The 22,497-nt window shown below is 44.3% G+C and overlaps 1 protein-coding gene and 1 long non-coding RNA gene across 2 annotated transcripts in view; both read right to left on the reverse strand.

Moving 5' to 3' along the window:
- Positions 1-6,618: 6,618 nt before the first annotated feature.
- MAN1C1 (mannosidase alpha class 1C member 1) overlaps positions 6,619-22,497 on the reverse strand; it is a 124,231-nt gene continuing 108,352 nt past the window's right edge. Inside the window, exons 7-12 of the mRNA XM_081016795.1 lie at positions 18,614-18,707; positions 15,352-15,467; positions 14,004-14,223; positions 13,240-13,412; positions 8,665-8,780; positions 6,619-7,502 (exon numbers count right to left, since the gene is read on the reverse strand). Coding sequence (XP_080872921.1) covers positions 7,379-7,502; positions 8,665-8,780; positions 13,240-13,412; positions 14,004-14,223; positions 15,352-15,467; positions 18,614-18,707 — 843 coding nt within the window. The 3' untranslated portion in view covers positions 6,619-7,378. The remainder of the gene's footprint in view (positions 7,503-8,664; positions 8,781-13,239; positions 13,413-14,003; positions 14,224-15,351; positions 15,468-18,613; positions 18,708-22,497) is intronic.
- On the reverse strand, positions 9,990-13,233 carry LOC308483223. The gene is made up of 2 exons (XR_013989615.1): positions 13,068-13,233; positions 9,990-13,035 (listed from the first exon to the last, which is right to left on the reverse strand). It is a non-coding gene; the product is annotated as an uncharacterized lncRNA (long non-coding RNA).

Below are 22,497 nucleotides of genomic sequence, written 5' to 3' on the forward strand. Positions count from 1 at the left end.
GATTGCATATGACCACCCCAATATCCTAATTGGCACAAATTGTCAATGAAGGCACAATACAAAAGATGTCTGGAGAGACCCTTAATCAGCTAAATGTCCCTATGTGATAGGGTTGCCATATTTCAAGAAGTGGGCTATATTACTGAAAATCCAGGATGAACTGCTGCTTTCCGGAAATTCCCCCCAGACGTCACTTCTGCTATTGAAAATCCAGACGTAAGTCAACCCCACTATGTGAGAATATAATAAGAGCCCTGCTAGAAGAGGCTAAAAACCCATGTGGTCCAGCATCCTACTTTCACAGTAGCCATGCAGATGCCTATGGGAAGCATGCAAGCAGGAGATGAGCAACATCTGGAAGACACCATGTTGGCTAGCCCTGGACTAAGGGATGAACCAAGGCTCTACGCTGGCTACCCCTGCTTAGTCTAACCAACCTCACAAGATTGTTGTGAGGGCCTTTATATGTCCCCAGTGGTTAGGATTTACTATTCAGCAGTTTGTGGGTGGTACATTTAACATAGGTCTCATTTAAAACCAACTCTTAAGAGCTTTAGGATTAAAAGGGACCTTGGTGGTCATCTAGTCTAACCCCATAAATGGTGGGTATGCTGTGAAGCAAAGTTCTGCAACGATCTCTGCCCTGTTGTTTTCCACACATGCAGAAACAGCCATCACTTTTTTATTCCAGAATCCTGGGAGTGTAACCTGCCAGCTATAGCGCCTGCAACCATGCTTTCCACCAGGAATGGGGAACCTGTGGCTCTCTAGATGTTGGTGGACTGCAACTTTTATCATTCCTGACCATTGGCCATGCTGGCTGGAGCTGTTGGGAGCTTCTGGAAGGTCATGGGTTCCCCATCCCTGCTTTATATATGGAAGTTCCCAGGTTCAGTCCCTGGCATCTGCAGGTAGGACAAGCAGAGACCCCCTGTCTGAAACCCTGGAGAGCTGCTGCCAGTCAGTGTAAGGAATCTTGAGCTAGAGGGCCCAATGGTCTAACTGTAGAAGGCAGCTTCTTGTGGTTCTATTTAATTACACAAGAGACTCTTGAACATGACTGCTGCTGACACTGATCTGAAAGGGTTGTTTCCAGCCAGCCTTTGATTAATTTCCTCCCATTACTCCTGGTTATTACACTCCTTTTACATCACCTTTCCAAACAATCCCTCCCCATCCTTGATGTTTACTCTCCTCAAGTCCTTCTGCATGAATATCACATCCCTCCTTCCCTGTTTCGCCAAGCGATACATATTAAGTTATTTTAATCTTCCTTCATAAATCACTGTCACCCAGTCCCTTTCTTTGTTTCACACAAGTCTTATGCTCCCTGTGAAATTCTCAGTCCGATCAAGTTTTAAGGCTTTCTCTGCTGCTTCAGACTGTGTGTGCGGACAAGCACGCTATGAACACTAAATGTTTTTTGATCTGTTGAAGATCTTGGAAAGCATGAGAAGCAGATGTTTTATGGCAGCCCTTGCCAACCTGATGCCCTCCAGATGTTTTGGACATGGTGGCTACAGACCATTTAGGAAAATGTGCGGGAAAGGGGGGATGACACGGGCTTTGATGCAACATCATCTAGCCTCCCCGCAAACAAATCTGAGTGAATCCTCATTAAATAGCCACTGTTGTCTAATCTCCCTGCAAACAAATTAGGATGAATGCTCAACAACAGGTCTCCCTCGTAGGTCTTTGCATTTGCCATCTTTGTTTTGTTCATCCCAAATACTGAGAAGCGCTAGTGTAGGTACAGGGATGAGATTATGTGCCGTTATTCAGTTAATCTCATTAAACTCTTTCTCCCAGAAGGTTGGCGGAAAAGGGGTCTTTCACTGCTCCTGCAATGCCAAAATGCTGAGGACATTGATTTAGAAATAGAGGAAAGTTTTATTGGTGCAAAATGCCATTGGAAAACGGTTTTGAGCATGGGTTATTGGGCTTGAGCAAAAATTTCATGCAAAGGTAGACTTAAGTCTATTTCAAGAGACTTCATCCATGGCCCCTTGACCATCCTTTCCCAAAAACTCTTTTAAGCTCTAGAGAGTTATCAGTATTCAAGGCTATCAGCTGTTCGTGTAAATTAAGACACCAGCCCCCTTGTGTTTACCAAGAGTGACAATTGTTCAAATTCTCAAGTAGCCGGAAGCTTAGCAGTTGCCCTAAAAGTAAAAGAAGTGACTTGTTTGAGAGGCAGCCAATTTCTATCCAAGTCTCCTAACTGCTCCTGCAGGGCCCTTCCTTCCCCAATGGGACCAAAAGTCAGGGACAAGATTACCTCAATGCAGCTGCTTTTTCCTCATATAAAGCAGTCTGATCTCTTTAAGGTCAGATTCAGAGGCTCTGCTCAATGATCAGCTAAAGTGGAAATTCAGATGGGCAAGTACAAAAACATAAGGGCCCAGCAGCCCACAACTTTTAGAAGACATCTGAAGGCAGCCCTGTATCAGGCAGCTTTTATTGTTTGATGTTTTGCTATGTTTTTTATATGTGCTGTAAACCACCCAGAGTTGGTGGGGAAACCCAGCCAGATGGGTGGGGTATAAATAATAAAATCATCATTATCATCGTCGTTATTATTATTCTCACAGTGGCTGACCAGATATCCCAATGGGAAGCCCACATGCAGGACCTGAGTGCAAGCACACTCTCTCCACTTGCAATTCCCAGCTACCGCACCATGCACATGGATGTTACAACATCATCCATGGAACCACAGGGTGGTGAAATGGTAGGTTAAATGCTTCCTGGAAAATCCTAAGAACATAAGATAGCAAGGCTAGCTTAGGTCCTGAAAATAAGAATGAACCTCCTCAAATTCTCCAAAATTAAAACACTGCCTTTCCCTGCTTCTGCCTGTTCCTTCACACCAGCAGCAACGTCTGCAGGAACATGCTTTGCTGGAACAATCAAATCTGCCCTGCCCCATCTGCCCTGCCTGGGACCCTTACAAGGAGGTGCTGCCCTTTATGAATTAACTCCTGCTTTATCTGACATCTTTCTGGGGGCTGCTCTTTTGCTTTCTGTCCAAAACATGAATGAATTATAGTATTTTTAGAAGTGTTAGGATTTTGTAAATTTTACACCCACAAATCCACCCCTCATCCTTTGTGAGATGCCTTTGGGGCCTTTCTTGGCCAAAAGGTGGCATGGAAATAATATTAAAGAATAACCATCAGACCTCTGAGCCTTTGTAAGTTACTACTATCCTTGAAAAGTAAACTGATCTTTGTGTGTTGGTTTTCATTTATTGTCAGCCATCTCAAAGGCCCGTTGTAAGGCAGAAAGCCAGGATATAAATATTGCACATAAATAAACAAAATATCTCATTTCTCTCTCTGTAATGATTAGGGAATTGTGTGCACTTTGGATTACAGGATAAGAGGTGGGGGCAATTCTCTTTTTCTACAGATTACCTTGTCATAGCACACTTCAAAAATCAATCAAAATCAGAAATGAAGAAAACCCTCACAGCTGGAATGACTGTGCAATTCGTGTCAAAAGGAAGCTTTTGATTCCACAAGGAGGATATTTTAATCCACTGTAAAATTACTTTGGGCTAAGCTTATTTCCCTGCTATCAAAACCTCTCAACAGGATGACTCACATTCTCAAAGCTTTACTTACTAACAACTATCCTTCTAGGAAGAAGATTATTTGTCCACCTCCTTATACCCAAGATGAAATTTAAGTCTCTATCCGACAAGTCTTCCTTCCCTCTGAGACTTCAAGAGGTGTAAATTCAAAATGAAAGCTTTGTCTTGCTGCCTGCGTGAAATGCTTTTCTCTCCCCCCCCCCCTTTTCATTGGTGACAAAGAAGAAGGAACCCAGAATCTGATGAGAGAACAAAGAAAAATACTTCTAGTGGTAGAGGAATTGAATGATCCACTTTTACACAGGAGAAAAACTAGTTTTCAGTAACCTAGTAAATCGGAAGTGCTAGCACTTAACACACAGGACCAGGCAGGATCTAGGTGTGGAAGGATCTGTCAATTTTGATCCTGTTTTGATTTTTCCAATCTTAAATTCAGTTCTCCATATTTCCACTGCAATTTGCATTTTTCTTTTAAATCCTCATGAAAGTTCTTCAGCATTTTAGTGAGAATTTCTTCTAATTCTCTGTATGCATTTTCAACACACATCTTTACAAGCAATTTCTCCTAATAGATAGCATTTTGTAGGTTATTTTCACTTGCATGGTCACTTTTGTGCATATTTCCCTAGAATGCATGCATTTTTATAAACATTTGTTTAGTTAGAGAACTGCATCATGAAATTCAAATAAGTGTGGGTTTTGAAGGATGGTTGTGTTTTGGTTCTCATGTTGCTTGAATGCGAATTAGTCCCCCATCCTTAGCAGAATCTAACCTCATGTGTAACCTAAAATGAACCATCATGAACTACTATGAAGCATATCAACCGTTCCTTGTTTCAAAGGGGACTGCTTTTCCTCAACACTCGTTGGCTGCTTGAAGAAGAGTGTTTCTGAGCTCTGGCAGCGTGTGCTTCCTTTATCACAAAGCTGCCATACCAGCACTACCTCCTTGGCAGAGTCATAGTGAATTTTTTGAAATACAGTACATATCATAACAACATCCATTCATGTCCCCCCTGACAGTTAAAAATCATGATTCATTTTACACACACACCTCACACACAAAGAGTGTATGTAGCATATATACTGAAGAACGTGGAAGTAAAAATGTTTATTTCAACCAGAGGTAGAGAACCTGTGGCCCTCCAGATTGCTGTAGGACTCCAATTCCTTGACATCCTCTATGCTAAACTGTCACAAACAATAGTGACACTTGGAAGCTTCATTATCCCAACATTCACTTGCCAGAGCAAGGAGCAAGGGCTTGTCCATTATCGTGAAAACTCTCGCAGATGAAAGAAGTCACAGAACTGCACTCTCCTTCGTTTCCATTCCGTTATATCACCGATCCTGGAGTTGAAAGCCAAGGCTTGCAGACTGGGCAGTTTACGGTTTCCTTAGGAAACAAGGTTCTCATCATAGAACATGGTTCAGAATGTGGCTGAGAACTGTTTACATTTGCATCCTGCCTGCCTAAAGGATTTGTTGTGACGAGAATGTTTGCATGCTTTTATATGGATTATTTACATAAATTTATATCCCACAGCTTCAACTTAAATTTATGTTCTCCAGGTGGCAAGCGAAGTTATAAGAAGCAATAAGAGTATGCTTTCTCACTTCATTGTATTTCAGTAGCTTGCTGCCGCATTGTTTTTCAAGGTTCTAAAAAGAGCTGGGGACATGGCAGGGACTATTTCCATGGTGCTAAAAAGCCGGTGATCGATTTGCATGCCCTGGGTGGTTTTTCTTTGGGTGGGGTGTGTGTTTCCCAGCTGCTCCATGGCCCTTTTCGAAAGCCCTAAGGGTGGGATAGAGGAGCAATAGGACAGCTCCCCCTGTCACTTCACGGTAGCAGGCCTTTGCAAGGCACTTGAACAGAGGAGGCAGGGGAAGAGGATGTGCGGTGGTAGGGAGAAAACAAGGAGCTGGGTCCTAATCCTAGTAGGGCTTTAAAGCAGGGCAGAGCCCTATTTGTCCTAGTGGATCACTCTCCACTGAACGTTCCATTTATCCATCCAGGCTAACGAACAGTGACGAACCTCTCCTGATGAACTCCTTGTCCTTTGGCCTAGCAGAAGCCACTTATCAGTTCTTCCCAATCTTGTGGGCATTCAAATGCATGCTAAGATATTCTGCACTCACAGCAGGCAGTTCAATCTGGGTTAACAGACTCATGCAGAAAGAAAAGAAGAGAAAGTGTTGCCTCTCCTGCTTTGCGTTGCAACCAATTGGTTTTTCCCTTTTGCTGGTTTGTCAGCTGTTTATTATTATTATTATTTAAACACAATGATTTTATGCTAGTCTGTTTTTATGCAGCCGAGTTTTCTTTTGTGCTGGGTTCCGAGTCTTGATGTACTTTGCATTGAGATTGCTTTTTTACTATAATACATTTCTGTATTTTGCAAACTGCACAGGCTCAATGGGTGGTCCAGAAGTTGAAACACAAGTAAATGAACAGTCTGCCATCTCTGCCCACACTTGCTCAATGGAATGTGCCCTATCTCCTCCCGCCATTCTTACTGCACCAAGTGCCTTCGCAACCTGCTGTTCCAGAGCAGGAGAGGGACATTCTCCTTCCAGCTGCTCATGTAGAAAATACATTGGGGCTCCTCCAGAGACCTGTTTATTGAGCATATATCCTGATTTGCTTGCACAAAGCTTACACAGTGGTTAGAACATGTCCAGTCTTTACTGAGGATTTGTTCTGATTTGTTTGCAGGGCAGTTATATGGCAATGAGCAGTAACCTTGATTTGTTTGCATCTCTACATCTTCCTGCTAATCATTTGTTCATCTCACGCTTTTTCAGTGCATTCCCATCACTTTCCCAACTGCAAGAAGTCTGTTTTTAAAGTTGCAAGGAGGGCAACATAACACTTTAACTGTGAGCTTGAATTCCTCCTGCGAAATAAAGAATTTGGAAGCTTCCTTAGAGGATCTACTGAGATCTTCACATGGTCGTCAGTCCTTTCCCTCTTCCTCTTAACCTTCTGTGCCAATACACGAGCAATCCAGTCACACTCCTTATCGGACAGGAATTTTTATTCTATTCCACATCTCTGAGTATTACAGAAATGAAATCCTTACAAGTGCCTTGTAATATTTAAGCTCCAGATGAAAACAAAAACAAAGTGGGGGGGAAACAGAACAAATTTCAAACCTTAGAAAGCAAAAAAAGAATTACACATGATGCAATATTCAGTAAACATTTTAAAGAGCACAGAAAAGAGAGAGGAAGGGAGAGAGAAATGATGCCTGGGATTCAGACTTTTGCAGACATCTTCTGATCATTGATGGCATTGATTCCACTTAGGATGCAAGTCTTTTTTTGGGGGGGGGGTGAAAATTAGAAAGATGATAAAAATCAACGGTATCTAAAGAGGAGCATGTGGAAGGGGGTGGGAGGGAGACAAGAAGAGTGGCACAAATCAGCGTCTGTTTTATGGCAAACTCCTTTGGCCATGTGAAAACAAAGTCAGTGGATTCCGTAGAAATTCTCCGTAGAAAGGAACGTCCATGGTTTTGTGTGCATTATGGCCCATATTCAACATCCTCATTATCAGGTTTAGTGTAAGTTCCCTCATAGAGGAAAAAAAAACCCACAAAGGTGCTTGTTTCACAGTTTTTTATGCTCCCCGATATAACACTGTCCTGAATTGGACGAATGCCCCCAAAATACCTTTCTGGGAACACGCGCATTCCTTTACTGGAAAGGAGAAAGAGGGGTGGGGAAGCAAGTAACCCTCCACATCCCACTGCAGAAGCCGCGAGGGAGCAAGCGCCCCTATTGCACGCTTGTCTTCAGGATAAAGTCTGTGCGGTTCACGGGCAATGGGTGGGCTTCGGTGTTGAACACCCAGTCCTCAAGAGACAGCACATCATCTTCACAGAACAGAAGATAGAGGTACCTGGAGGAAGGAGACAAGTCAAAGGAATGCATGTGCAGATGGGGTGCTCCTATCAGTGGAGAATCAGTGGTTAGTGAGGAAAGCAGAAGCCTTCCAGATATTGCTGGACTCCCACTCCCATCAGCCCCAGCTAGGGATGATGGAATTGTAGGCTAGCAACAACTGGAAGGTCCCAGCCCCTTAAGCCTGCATTAGAGTGACAGGAAAGCTAAGGGTTTCTTGGAAGCTTATCCAAAGTTGCCCAGCAAAAAGTGCAGTTGACAGCAGACAAGTTTCCTTACACCCCTGACCCAAAGAGCATGTCGAATGCCCTCTGCAGAACGCAGCAATAATGTGGTAACACTGGGGAGCATTGCAGAACCAACTAAAACAGAAGAAATCCATTGCTAATGCACTATTACTATGTCAAAAGCATGCTGCAGAATACAGCTGTAATAAAACACAAGCCTGCAGGGACCCTAAGATGGGTGGTGATTGTGTCACTTCCATCACAGGCATTCAGCTGCGAGGTGTTTTCTTTTCAACAGGCAGTCATGGTAGCAGCAGTAGTGGAAGATGGGACAAACTGTGAGTGAGCAGGGAAAGAAATCACCCTGCAGCTAGGAGCCTGAGATGGAAAAAGGGCAGCCTCCTCCATTCTCAGGCAACCAGCTATGGGATGCTTCCTCTCCCGAAAGGGGAAAGAGGTGCAACCAACAATGAGGCAGGTGAGCAATGGGCATGGGGAGAACATCTAGCAGGGCTCAGTTGGCAGGCATGCCACCAAATCAAGATGTCAATCACAGTGGGGGCGGGGGGTGAACTTTGAACTCTCTTCTTATATTTTGTCCATACAGATTCCAAGTGATGAATATGTACATAGGAACCAGCCCTCTGGTGAGTTTCCAAAGACATGCATGGCACTTACAGGTGGCAAGTCAACACACAAAGCTAGTTCAACAGGGCACATAAGGAAAGCAAGTCAGCAAAGCCTCATCTTAAATATTCCAAAGTACATTCCAAGTCACTCCAACGGATCAGAGAGGAAATGGCCAAGGGCAACTGGCAGATTTCTGCTTTATTTAAGATGCAGCCACTGCTGATGACCCCCTCCCCCATGAAAGACATTCTCCACCCTACACAGCTTTCTGTGGAAGATGCGCTGAAAATGTTCAGGACTTACTTTAACGTCTCTGCTAGGAAAAAGCTCTGCTGCATGTTGTCGTGACTCGGGTTGGTGGTATAAACATCGCGGATCCCGGAGAAACCAGCTTCTACTCTGCAATATTTCTCAAGTGCCTGGTTGCGGGGTGGGAGTGGGGAGAGAGAGAGAGAAACAGTCAATCTCTTCCAGTAATAGCAGCACAGCAAACAAGTAGCTCATTAATCATAATCAGTTGTGTTTTACCCATGCGGGTTTATGAGTTGGATTTGTGTTTTTATAGAGGCTGAGCTCCCATTGAAGAGCTTTTAATGATTCCCCAAGGGTCCAAGAAAATAGGCTCGCCACTGATGGTTAGCACTTTCTGTTACACTCAGTCTCCTGTAAGAGCCCTCAAGTACCGGCCCCTGAAGAAGTCCTTCCTTGAAATATTGTACAATTGACAGAAGGCCACCCAACAAACACAACTGCCAGCACATTAGGAGGGGGTCTTCAAATGTCCCATCCTGTCAGAGGTGGCTCCATGAAAAGGCAAAGGGAAGCGATTGACACAGGCTGCAGACTTTAGGGGGGCCATTAGGGATGGTGGAGTGGGGGACAGACAGCCCTAAGACTGGAGCAGAGGAGTCACAGGGGTTCCTTGTGCTCCTGCTTGGTTGGAACGAAGAGGCACGCCAAGAAAAAAAAGATTGTTGGAAACGTAAAGAAAAAGAGGGGAATTTCTACCACATAGAGTAAGGTTAAGGTTCATTGGGATATGATATACAATGAGTTAAAGAAAATGTACAAAAATACCTTTGTTAAAAAACCAGAAGCGTTTTTGTTAGGTATAGCAGGAGAAGAGATTCATAAGATAGATCAAAAATTGTTTATGTACGTGACAATGGCTGAAAAATTCTATTAGCCCCAAAATGGAAGCAACAAGAAATACCAACAACTGAGGAATGGCAGATGAAGATGATGGGAGTATGTGGAATTGGCAAGGCTGACCAGGAAAATCCGAAACCAGCGAGATCAAGCTTTCCAAAAAGACTGGAGTAAATTTGTACAATATTTGAAGGACAATTGTAAACATTTACCAACACTAGCAGGGTTGCAGTAAGAAGGCTTGTAATGTTAATTCTTATTACCATCTTACATTTACTTAAAAATATGAGATAAAATATAGGAGGGGAAAGTAAATTGGAAAAGGTACAAATGCGAGGATGTAAATTGGAATTAGGAAAACCATGAGGTGGGGTGGAAGGAAGTCAATAGCTCATATGAGCAAAAATCTAAGAATTTTATAAGGATGTACTTAATATTACAAAATGGAAAACTTAATAAATATATTATTATTTTTTAAAAAAAGAACCAAGAAGTGTGGAGTCCCTGCCAAGCCCTGACACTCCAGCACAGATTAGTGAGTTAGCTGGAGCAAAACTTAATAACTGAAATATGCACCTTAATCTGATTCGCTTCACATTTGGCGCCAAGTATGGAATTTGGAATTCCATCACCTGACCACCCACCCCCCACATAATGCCAAATTAATAATTGTAATCTGGTGAGCCAGAAATGCTCCATTGCTAAAGTGATGTGGAGATCAGACGTGCCAGGCACTTAGTGCTCCTTGGGCTACAGATGCCCCCTCCCTCCCAATTCTAGATGTGTGTAACTGGGGTTGCCCAATGGTGGTGGCAGGGGGACGGGACACTACAGATTCTCAGAGGCAGCTCCTTCTTGATTACTACATGTCATGCGTGTGGTGGTCAGCCTTGGCACAGATTATAATTTTTCAAGCATCCTGGACTTTAGCCACTTCAAGTTCTCCCCGCACTACACCCAAAACAGATGTGTTGAGGAAATAGAACTCATAGCCCAATACTCCACCTCACATGTGCTAGGCATGCTCTGTGCTCAGATATGTGCACCAAATTTGTTTTCAGAAGCACCATAACCCTTTGTGGCAAGAAAATGTGCAGAGTGACTTAAAGGCTACTCAGGTTTAGAATGTCCACACTATAATCAGTGTCTGTGAACTGTGACTTTGCTAAAATTTCAGTTTCCAGAAAGGCCTGGAAGTATCCTAACCATCTGCTGGTGTGGTGAGTCTTCCATGTTTGCAGGAAGGATTGACAAATGCTCCCCACTCCCTTCAGACTTTACTGGTACTATCAGGGTGGCTTGGATTCTGTGTGTAACCAAATGTCAGCTCCCTAGCTACCAATTTAATCAGGTGTACACCTGGAGATCCCTGTTTTAGGAGAGAAATGTAAGAAGAGCCCGGGTTTCAGACTTTTCCAGCAACTAGAATACCAGGGGCCATGCATGTGCTGAACAACGTGGCTCTAAATGAACTGAGGAATTTTTAAAAATACCCCTGTAAAAGAGTGAATCCTCATGTACCTTTATCTCAAAATGCCTGATACTGGGATCACAAAGTTTACCTCCAGGTGAGAGGGATGGTTGGTCAAGATGCATCTTTTTCAACAGGCATTTGGACGAGGAGAAACCTGCTTGCTGATGCTCTTAGAAATTGGTTTTGGTGATTGTTTAGCTTTTAATGGCTTGTGTTAGTTTTCTGGATTTTATCAGCTGCTATCTATTTGTTTTTGCTGTAAACTGCCCAGTGGTCTGTGCAAAGGTTGGTACATAAATAATCCAAATAAGTTCAGTGGGAAGCAGAAGCCCACACCTGTGTTTGCAGAATGCAAGCTTACTAGCTGGTTAGAGCAGGCTTTTCCCTCCTGGCAGCTGACCAGGTACAATGAAGCTCCCAGTGTCTCACCTGGATGAGCTGCTCCTGCCAATTCTGCTGCCGGCTATCCCCTATTCCTCTGCTGTCTTGCTTGGGCTGTGTCTTGGAACTGACCTCAGGTTGGCTTCACAGAGTAGCACACTAGCTATTTTCTCTGGAACTGATGTGATTGTTCACTCAGTTGTTAGAGGGAGCCAAGACAGTGCTGCTGCCATAAACCTTCTTGTCCTCACATCTTTCTTAAGTGATCTGGCTATGTACTGTTTCCCCCCTCCCCCGCCCTCACAATGGCCAGCGTGGAGTGGCAAAGCACAGCTTGATTCACTTGGTGGAGGACAAGTGGTCAGCAAGAGAGGCTGGCAACACAGACAGTGAAGACCCATCTTCACTAACTGCCAGATTGTCCCTTTATATGCCATGCAGTGTGGTCTCTCGTTTTCTCTCAACAGCACAGGTTGGCATCATTCCCTTATTTTTCTTTTATTTAGCATGCAAGTGCAGTAACATTTTAAAAAACTATTTAAAATGTTTCATTTGCCTTTTGCACTAACTTGATAAGTGAGCACACAAACAAACAAAAAATAAATAGAGCTGTTTGGATCTCTGCCATTATATATCCTGCAGCCTGGCCCCTTCTGCCACTACTGTTAAAAAGCCTACGTGAAATCTGTCAATTTCAGTTTCTCTCCGTTTCTCAATTTTCCAATCTTAAGCTCAGTTCTCCACATTTACACAGCAGTTTCCCTTTTAAGGAAAAAAGTTCCAACGAAAATTAATCAGCACTTTAGTATGAATTTCTGCTAATTTACAAATTTTTGTATGCAATTTTGCAGAGCAATTTTCCTAGTAACAATTATAATTTTATTTATTACCTGCCCTCCCAGGGGTCTCAACATTAAAAGAAAACATTAAAAACAGTTTAAAACAACTTACAATCCCAAAAGTAAGGTGAGTCCTAAGGATGCGTTTTTAAATATCTCTGTTACTAATATATACATCTTTAGGCACACCATACACCAATATAAGCATATATATTTTTGCCCATTACTTGGCTGGGGCACTGCATTGCAAAACTCAGAGAAGCATGAATTTCAAAGAGTAGCCGGAGTTGCAGTTTGCATATTGCTTCGGAAAGTGAGAATTAGGTAACTTCACCTTTAAATGAGAACTGAATTGAATTTCTCCCCATCCCAACACATGTATTTTTACTGCTATGCTAAATAATATTGTGGAAGCATGGTGGCTGAGCTGAGCTGCTTCCAGCATTGAAGGGCCAAGGTACAGAAAGGATCTTCGCACCTGACTCAGCTGTGAAAGAGTGGCCTGCACTTGGCTCTCTCTCTCACCTGGGAAGACAGCGAGAAACTGAACCACAATTTCCACTTCAGATGTATTCTTAAGCCACGGGTGGCTCACCAATTTTCACTAGAGGTCCGCATTTGCCCTTGGCCAAGTTTCCAGGAGGAGAGCACCCAACATCTAACAGACAAACTTGCACACAGATAGTCGACCCTTAACTGATTCGTGCAGAGCAGCAGAGGTAGTAGATCACCTCCTCACTGCTCATCATATAATTAATCTAACGACCAGAGAGGGAGGAATTTGCATGTGCACCAGGCTGCTGGGCTCTACCCACCCCAAGGCTGTTTCTTCTTAAAACACACAAACAAACAAACAAACAAACACACACACACACACACACACACACACACACACCCCTCTCTAACTTTTTGCAGTTGCCAAAACTGGCTGGTCTTTAGGAGCCAGAAACGAAAGCCCTTTTTTCTTTTTTTCAAGCAACCCCTGTCCTAAGGCAAGGGAATGGTGGTTAGCAATGACGGTTTGGGAGGAAATACCTGTACAGCTTCCCAGCCCCACTGCCTGTACTTGGGATTGTGCGTCAGCCTCCACATGTACATGTAACTTTCAACAACTTCAGGGCGCAGAATGTAATAGCGATCGCTGAGTCGGGTGGCCATTGCTTCGGTGCCAAAATCAAAGCGGAATGCTTCTGGGCCCAGCTTGGTTTCTAGCAAAGGATACATTAGACATTCAGAGATGATTAGAACTTTTATGTTTATCACACCTAGGAAGCTGAAGTTGGGAGAAGCTCCTAAAATATACACCTGCAGCGACTAAGAATCAGAAACGTTTTTTTCAGAGCTGTGAGAAGCCCTGATAGTTAAAAGCTGAACAGGATGGGTGTGCTCTCAGATTCTACGGGATATGGGGTTGATCCTGATCCATAGCCCCAGTGGAACTACAGTATGCAGCTTTTCTTAGCAGATTCTGGACAGTTATAATGGAGAGGTCCCAAATGCACACAGCCCTGCGCATAGGCCTCCCTGCTGTGTCAGGACCACAAAAAGCTGCCTCATACCGAGTCAGACCATTGCTCCATCTAGCTCACTATTGTCTACTCTGGCTGGCAGCAGCTCTCCAGGGTTTCAGGCAAGAGCTCTTCCCAGCCCTAACTGGAGATGCTGGGACTGAACCTGGGACCTTCTGCTTGCAAAACAAATGCTCTCTCACTGAGTTATTATTCTTCCACCTTTAACTCGGGGATGGGAGTGGTTGGGGCAGGCTTTGCACTGATCTTTAGCGCAGGCTCAGCTTCTACCTGAGCGGACGTAAGACTCGTGACAGGTGTTCGTAATTTCTGCAGCTAGGTCCATGTAGTGCTGTTTCTGTTCTTCCCCAGCATGCTCTGCTCCAAGCGCTATCATCCCTCCAGAGAAGCAAGCCAAATGGCCCATTTTGTGGTCCAAGGCGCCACCTCGCCACTCTGCAATGTATGTCAGCCCACCGGCTGATTTCTTCACCAGGTGTTTTTCTATGGCCTAAATTTAACAGCATCAAGAAGAGAAGAAAATAAATGGGTGTTATTCCCAAGGAAACAAAGGGCTGACAAACATGCATCCTCCTGAACAGCCACTATGCTATTTATATACTAAATATATGCGGTTGTATCCAGTGTTAGTCAGAGTAGACACATTTAAATCAATGCACGTGGCTAACTTAGGTCTGCTAATTTTAATGGGTCTGCTCATTAAAGTAGGACTTAGTTGGATACAATCCTATATACAACCCTATTAAACATCAATAATCCTATTAATAAATGTATTAATCACCTTTCAACAACAACCAATATCCAAAGAAACTTGGGGTACAAAATCAGACTACTGGGGCGGGGGGAATCACACTTATTATGTTTACAGCACTTTTGCTTTCTTTTCAGTCCATATATTTCCTCATTATCATTAACCACCTTGTGGGGCAAGTCATATAAAAATTCCATTTGGTAGAGAGGATGAAAACTGTGAATGGAGACAGAGATAAGAATTTAAGGCCAAACACAGCCGGTTATTCACCCTACAGTGGAAGTCCAGCATCACAGCTTGCACTGCAAATGCACATTTCAACAGCCCTTGCACTGAATCAGCTGTACCTTGCTTTAACCTAAGTGTGCTAGTTTTTCTTTTTAAACTGCACGTATTTGTTTCTTTATACATTCATCTTCATATTGTCGAAACAGAACAAAAACAAAAAACAATTTTAAAATAGTTGCAGACCTGCTCCAGGAATGCACTGAGATATGTTGGTGATGTCACTGGTGCTAGCCAAAAGGCAACTTCTGCAGGTGGATTTTCCCTGGTTCAATCTGAACCATTCAGAAAAGATGCAAGATTTTTCTTTTTTAAAATCAGAGCCCACCCTGGGACAGAAGAAGTGATGTTTGAAAGTGCCCTCCACACCCCAAAGTTCCCAAAACATGCACTGGCTTCTCCAGAGGATGAAAGACAAAATGGCCGGCTGGCCTGAGGCTGCCCAGTGACTCAACAGCAGAGGTGAGATTTGACTCTAAGCATCGCAGTGTTTAAAGTTCTTTGAGGCAGCTTGTGACCTACACACTGCTGCCTTCCAATTTGCTGTGACATTTTCTCAGCTGCAAAAGGAATTGAGCTTACCTCTAGCGCATTGTCATACATGGTTTTGGCTTCGGCATCCTTCTTGTCCGACATCAGCCAAGATTTGATCAGATACTCATAAAAACTGTCCCCAAGGCCGCCGATGGAAACATGATCTGCAGCAGCAAGAAGAATAAAGCATTGCCTTGTGATTAGGGCTGTCATCCAATGAAAGCAAACTTGATTGGTTAATAGATTAACATGAATATAATTTTTGATTAAATCTGCGCAGGGATGTAAACAGTCACTCTGAAGACAGCATGCTTCCTTGCAGCATATGCTCTTTGGAGACATGCCCTCTATGTGTGTGTAGAATGCCTCTTCCAATGTAAGAATATCAGAGTCCCAATGGATCAGGCCAAAGGCCCACCTCATCCAACATCCTGTTCTCACAGTGGCCAACCAGATGCATGTGCGAGAAGCAGCAGAACCTGAGCACAACAGCCCTCTGCCCACTTGTGATTCCCAGCAAGTGATATCCAGAGGCATACTGCGCCTCCAGCTGCTTTGAGGTTTCTTTCCTTTATTATGAAATAAATATACAAACAGTGGAGGTAATACAAAGCCATCATGGCTAGTAGCCAAAAGTAGGATTATCCTCCATGAATTTGCCTAATACTCTTTTCAAGACTTCCAAGTTGATGGCCATTGCTGCTTTTGGTGGGAGCGAATTCCATAGTGTTCATTTTAAAACAGTGTTTTCCTCTGCTGGCCCCAGATCCGAGCTATAGGAAAGCACCCTTCTTCTCCCATCCTCAACATGTGTAACTCCTGACACTTCCTGAACCTACCCCAGTCACCCACCCTATCAGAGTTCCTTCCTTCTTGCTTCTTTCCTATTTATTTTCCCAGGCTTTAGAAACTATGTAGTTTCAAAACAACTGGAAGGGGAAGTATTTCATTCAAGAAAAATGCACTGATTTTTATTTTCAAAAAATCCCTGGTTGTATTGGCTTGGGTTATTCTTTAGTTATTGGATTTTCCACATTAGAGGGGAAAACCAGATTAATAAAAACACAGGGTGGCATTTTGATGCCGACGTGAACATGTTCTTGCTGCGAAAAACATGGCTGCATAAGCAGCACCAATTCCACCCCACCCCCCCCCCCAAATCTCATTTGGAAATACCCAAAGTATTAACTGTCTCATAGCAGGGGAATAACACATGGTGCAAACACCTCCCTCACAATGACCTCTGGAAAATTCTGCAACTTCTCCGGCTCCTTAGAATTTCACTTTCAAACATAAGCCTACAAACCTAAGGACTAGAATCTTGCTTTAAAAATTAAAATCAATTAAAAAAAACCCAGATTCCCAGGAAGCTGAATTTTGCACCCCATACCACTCCCTCCAAAAGACAGCATACACTCAGCCCTGCCTGTTGCTATATACTTCTGCCAGACATTCTGTTCTCCTTACAGGAGGGGCACAAACCGCAGGGGATGAGGAACATGCCATGGCTGCAAGCATCACAGCAGAAAAGCCCATCAATTGACAGAACAGCAAGTTCAGAACCTCCTGGCAGCTGGCGAGGCCGTCTAGATTTTGTAGTTGTGATTCTCTGCCTGGAGTGACATATTAGAGTCCTGTGGAGGTTTCTATAGCCGTAGCAGATTGACAAAGAGGGGAGGTGGACTGAGCAGAGAACCACGATGCCAGGTGTGGAAATGTGTGCAGAATACTGAATCGCAGAGCTTTTCCAAGGCTACCTGCTCAGACTAAGCAGCTCTGCAACCTGCTAGCCTGAGGGAAATCTGCCTGGAAAACCGTTGGACAGATTTATAACTTTAAAGTACACTAGGGGGGATTTTATTTTTACATCTCAGCGCATAGATTCTTCAGGGCAGCCAAGGGTGTGCAAATCACCTTTTTTTTCAAAGAAAAGAACAGAATTTATTCCCACTGCTATATATATATTCCTAGATGTGAATACATGTATGGCGAGCCTCTCCATCAATGAGTATTCATGGTTTCCACTTGAAATGCAGGTTACTATGTGGTGGCTTTCTTGCATGCTTTGATGCTTACATTCTGAAGAGAGACTCACCTCTACAGTTTTTCATTGTTTTCAAGCACAGTCAAGCAACATACTCTGCTCCCTAACCTGGCACCCTCCAGAGGTTTTTGACCACAGCTCCCTTAAGCCCTAGCCTGCACAGCTGACTGCCAGGAACATGGGGGGGGGGGAGGCACTGGATGGAGGAAAGTTGCTGTAGCAGTAGATGAAGGGGGATGGAGGGCATGGTTAAGGCTAGCCATGGGTGGGATTGGGTGGGCCATCTGCACTGTTATCAGTGTCCTTTCCATTCTTACAATAGGTTGTTGTTGGGTTTTTTTGGTAGCTCAGACAGCAACAGAAGGACTAGTGACACATGTGCTGCTTGTGACCTTCCCTGTTTGACCACAGTGCAAAACACGATGCTGGACTAGATGAGCCTTTGGTCTGATCCATCAGGGACCTCCTCATACTTTATCCTAAATCTACTGCTCATCAATTTTATTTGATGCCCCAGAGTTTTCTTATTATAAGAAAGGGGCAGGGAAATATCCACAGCATATATACTTTATAAACCTCTATCTTGTCCCTCATATTAGTACCCCCCTCCCCCGGTCTGGTCCTTCCTGCTCCCTTGCAATGTTTTAGCTTAGGAAAGTGCTTTTGGCCTCTGACAATCACAGGGGAGAACAGAGTCCTAGAATCCTGAATCCCTTCAACTCTCTTTATAGCAGGCCTGGGAGAACTGTGGTCCTTGAGGTACTGGTGACCTACAACTCCCATAATCCCCTGACTTCTGGCCATGCCAATAGGATTTGGAGTCCACCATCACGTGGATGGCCAGAGATTTCCCATCCCTGATTGATAGGAGTCTTTCAGCCTATGCTTGCAACTGCAAGAGAAGAAAGAGAAGAGGAACACCCCAAGGGTTAATACGGTTGGTGCATTGTGGAGGTCACTTGTCCAAGGCTGCCCACCCCGCCTCTTAGTCTAGTTCGCCTTGTGTGGTCCTGGATGTTAAGAGATACTTGGCAGGGATCAGGGCTCTGGGCGTGAGTGATGACTCTCTTGCATCTGTTCAGGAGAATTGCTTTGACTGAAGCACCCTGCATAATGAGCTCCTTGATTAGCATCAGTGAGGATTTTAATTTGGCGGCTAATGTTTCCTTGGCTTGATGCTCTTGCCCTAGTGAGAGGCCCTAGAAAGTCTGCCACACATCAGCAAGCATTTCCCTGGCTCAGCCGAGGGACTCTTGAAATACTCACGCTGCACCCAGTTCCCGGTTACTGGACTGAGGAAATTAGGGTAAAGTCCCTGTGGTTTCTCAATTCTGTTCAGGACTTTGCGGATGTTCATCACCTATAAGCAAAAAAGAAAGCAGAAGAGATAAGCTCCTTTCTTTTTTCCAATTCACGGGTGGGGTTTTTAAAAACAACAACCCATAAACAAACTACCTAACCAACCAAACTGCCAAGCAGCACCAGTTTCAATCAGTTCTGTGCACACCTTGTTGTCCTTTGGGAAAGCAAACACTGTCCTTCATTTCCAAATCTGTGGTCTTCAAGAGAAGACCTTTCTATAGGAACACGAGATAAGGTATCAGGGCCTGCTCTGAAAAGTCTGAAGGCATGTCATGAAGCTTCCTATGTGGGCTGGGGCCTGATCAGTCCTTTGATGGGAGACTGGCCTAGAACTCCACAGGAGTTTCAAGCAGGTGCAGGATATGAATACATTGGGTAGAATTCTAATTTTCAGACATGCATTAACTCTTCCCAGCTGTGACTCAACACACTCAACACTAATTAGGCTTGTGGGGAAGCAATGGAAGCTTTCCCTCACCTTTAATTACTGCTGAGGAGGGGAGTCAGTGGGCCAGGCATTGTTCTGTGGGTCTGCTGCTCCACATAGGAAGCTACGTTATATTCAGTCAGACCACTAGTACAGATTGGTACATTTACTAAGGAAGTGATGTGATTTGGTGAGTGTTACGTCAACCTCCCTCCACAAGGGCACTCATGCTTGGGAAAGGGCTCCTTTTCTTGTGTCTCAGGCCTTGCAGTGGGTTACTCCTAAAGAATATAAACCTAGTGTTGCCAGATAAGGTCAAAGTCATCTCCCTAGCTTGCTGCTTCTAACAGTAATTAGCCAAATACCTCTGGCAGATTCAAGAGTACAAGAACATTCCCTCTTGTCTGTCCCCAGTATCAGGCATTCTGAGGAATACTGCCCGGAAGTACATGTCCTGGGACATGTGGCTACAATTGACACTGCTTGCCAGAAAATCTCACCCATTCACTTTCCTACCATTGCTTCGGATTCACCAGGGGCCAAAGGCACCAGGCTGACAACTGAAGGCCTGTCCCAAGCAAGAAAGAATGAAGAAATAGATGCAGCCTCCTATAAGTTCCTGATAAGGAAAAATCAAATCTGTTGCCGAGCAACTGCAGCCTGTGGCCTAGCAACTACTCATGCATTCCTCCCTGTTTTCCCTTTGCCAACAGACCTTTGGCTGGCTGGGACATCTCTTGTCTCAGATAGTTGGAAAAGCCAAGCCAATGGCATCTGGCGGGCCAAACAGCAGCCGGATCTGGCTTGAAGGCTGCCAATAACTGGTTCTATGGTACACAAAGGGCAATGGCCAAGGGTGTTGGCATTTCACCTCAATAAATATTCCTGATAACTCAAAATTTAACAGCTGTTTGACAGTGAGAAATTCAGGCAGGTGTGTGAATCCCACTACTTTCAATGTGGATGGTTTTTACAGGAGGCGTTTCTGGCCGCCTATGTCTCACATATTTTATAAAATCTAGCTAAAGTGGTCCTATGCAGACACAATACTTAATCATAGTTTCTTTTAATCTTCCATAGTTGTGGTAAATCCCATCACTTAACTGTGATGGAAGTTTGGTTTACAAACTAGAAAGTGAAACCAGAGTTTAAAACTGAGTTTGCCAACCATGGGTTGCACTGTCCTCTATTTTAAAAATTATACCTACACTGAACAAACCATGGTTAAGGCAGCTTCCCTTGCATTCCAGCCCAGGGTTAAGCAACAAACAGGGGTTAGCAATAACTAGGATTGAGTATGAAGTCTTCCCCAGGTGCTTTTAACTAGCCAAAAAAGTTGGTTCTAGCCACATAATCATAACTGTTATCCTGTTAACCACCCTGAGACCTGAGGGTATAGGGCAGAATATACATTTAATAAACAACAACAACATCATCATCATCATACTGGTGCAGCCGAAGAATCTGGCACGTTAATGATGTGTCCATAACAAACAAGGACAGGCAGTGCCCTAGTAAAGGGCCCAGGCGGCCTTGGCTGTGCGCTAATGAGCTGATCAGCTTTTCAGAAGCCCATTTCCCTCTAGATGGCTGTCTGCAACTGGTTCCTCCTGTGCGCTTTTGTTTTCTCACGCAGCTTTAGCTTTAATCTACTGCATGTTCAGAGCAGGCGAATCCATTAAACAAGCCGGTTCTCACACTTATTGATTGGCTGGGCTTAATAGCACAATGGAGATTCAGTCGGCCTCTTGGAAAAGCATTAAGAACCTCACCCCTCCCCCAAACCCAGAGCTCTCCCCCCTACACCATAGGATGTCTTATGTACAAGACATATCTCTAGGTTAATCATAGAGTTGGAAGGGACACTGACAATACTCTAGTCCACCCCCTGCAATGCAGGAATATGCAGCTGTACCATACAGGAATCGAACCTGCAACCTCGGCGTTATCAGCACCACTCTCTAACCAACTGAGCTATCCAGGTTTAAATCTGAGTTTGCAAACCATGGGTTGCACTGTCCTCTGTTTTAAATATTACACCTACACTGAACACACCATGGCTAAGGCAGTGGCCCTTACCCTCTCACCAGGGTGTTTCTACTCTTCCTTTCCGATTTTGCCTTTCCCACCCTATTAGGCTTCCTTTCTCTGATCTTCTTCTCAGCTCGTGCCCTTTCTCATTCACTCCGTCCTTCAGTAAACTTCATCACTCTTATGCAATGGGCCTTTCTGCTGCCCTGCTCTGCTCAGGTCTTATCTTTTCCATTCCGATTCTGTGGCTTCCCTGTTTCACATTCATCTCCTGCTACTCTTGTGTCTCTTGCTTCTCTGCTGCCCCTGCCCTTTTGCATCTTGCCTTCCTATTATCCATTCTGGGAACGGGCTGATTGTTCGCAAGGTGTCTTGCTGAAACAGCAGGGAGAACTTAACAGAGCGGTTTCTCCCAGGGTGGAACTCTGGGCTGATCTATTCCTGCCGGACTCGAGGGGTGGGTTCTGATTCTAATTGGAGAAGTTTGTCTCCTTCAGAGTGAGCTATTCCAAGGATGCTGAGCTGGAAGGAAGCAAAGGAGGAAAGGAAGGTTCCCAGCAGCACATCTAGTTCTTCGTTCTCTCACACACAATGAACAAGAGCACGGAATAAAACCTCGAGGTAGAAAACCAACGCTAATACAATTATTGTCTGAAAGCAGCTCCAGAGGAGCTCCTTGAGCTGCTGAAGGAGGAAATTGCAAAATCACAAAATATAGTGTGCACCTAGAGGGGGGCATAAACCTGTCTTAGTATTAACACATCTCTCTCATCAACAGATACTTTGGCAGGCCTAAGAAGTTGGGACGGGGGCAGTACTTGGGCTTAAACACACAACCCTCCTTTGGACATGGCCAACAGCAACACAGCTGCTTTTAGAAAGAACCATAAAAGAATCAGGATTTTTCTTTTAAAAACTCTGCTTTCCCAAACTGGGTCTTCTAAGGGCTTCTCAGACTTTCCATTCACAGTGTCCTCATTACGTCGGTTAGGACAGCACATTCAGGAGTGCCTTATTTTACTGACAGACAGTCAAAAAGGTGCCCCAGTACAATTGCTAGAGTTAGCCAAGGCGCTTAACCCTGATGACTCCCTGCGTCTTGGCTCTGGGGCTGGAGGGAGAGTGCTGACAGTAACTGCTCCCGGAGTTCCATCCAGCTCATCAGAGACTGACTGACACAGCCTGGTGGGCAGAGCCAGGCAGCTGCAGGCTTGAGTCTGAGTCACCAAAGAGGCAATGGGCAGGTTTGTGTAGCAGCAAGAGGTTCCTGCTCCTCAGGAGCTCCTCAGCCAGATGGGTGGAGTATAAATAAATTATGATCATCACCACC

The sequence above is a fragment of the Podarcis pityusensis genome (assembly GCF_964106645.2).
Source record: "Podarcis pityusensis genome assembly, chromosome: 8".
NCBI classification, from domain to species: Eukaryota; Metazoa; Chordata; class Lepidosauria; order Squamata; family Lacertidae; genus Podarcis; species Podarcis pityusensis.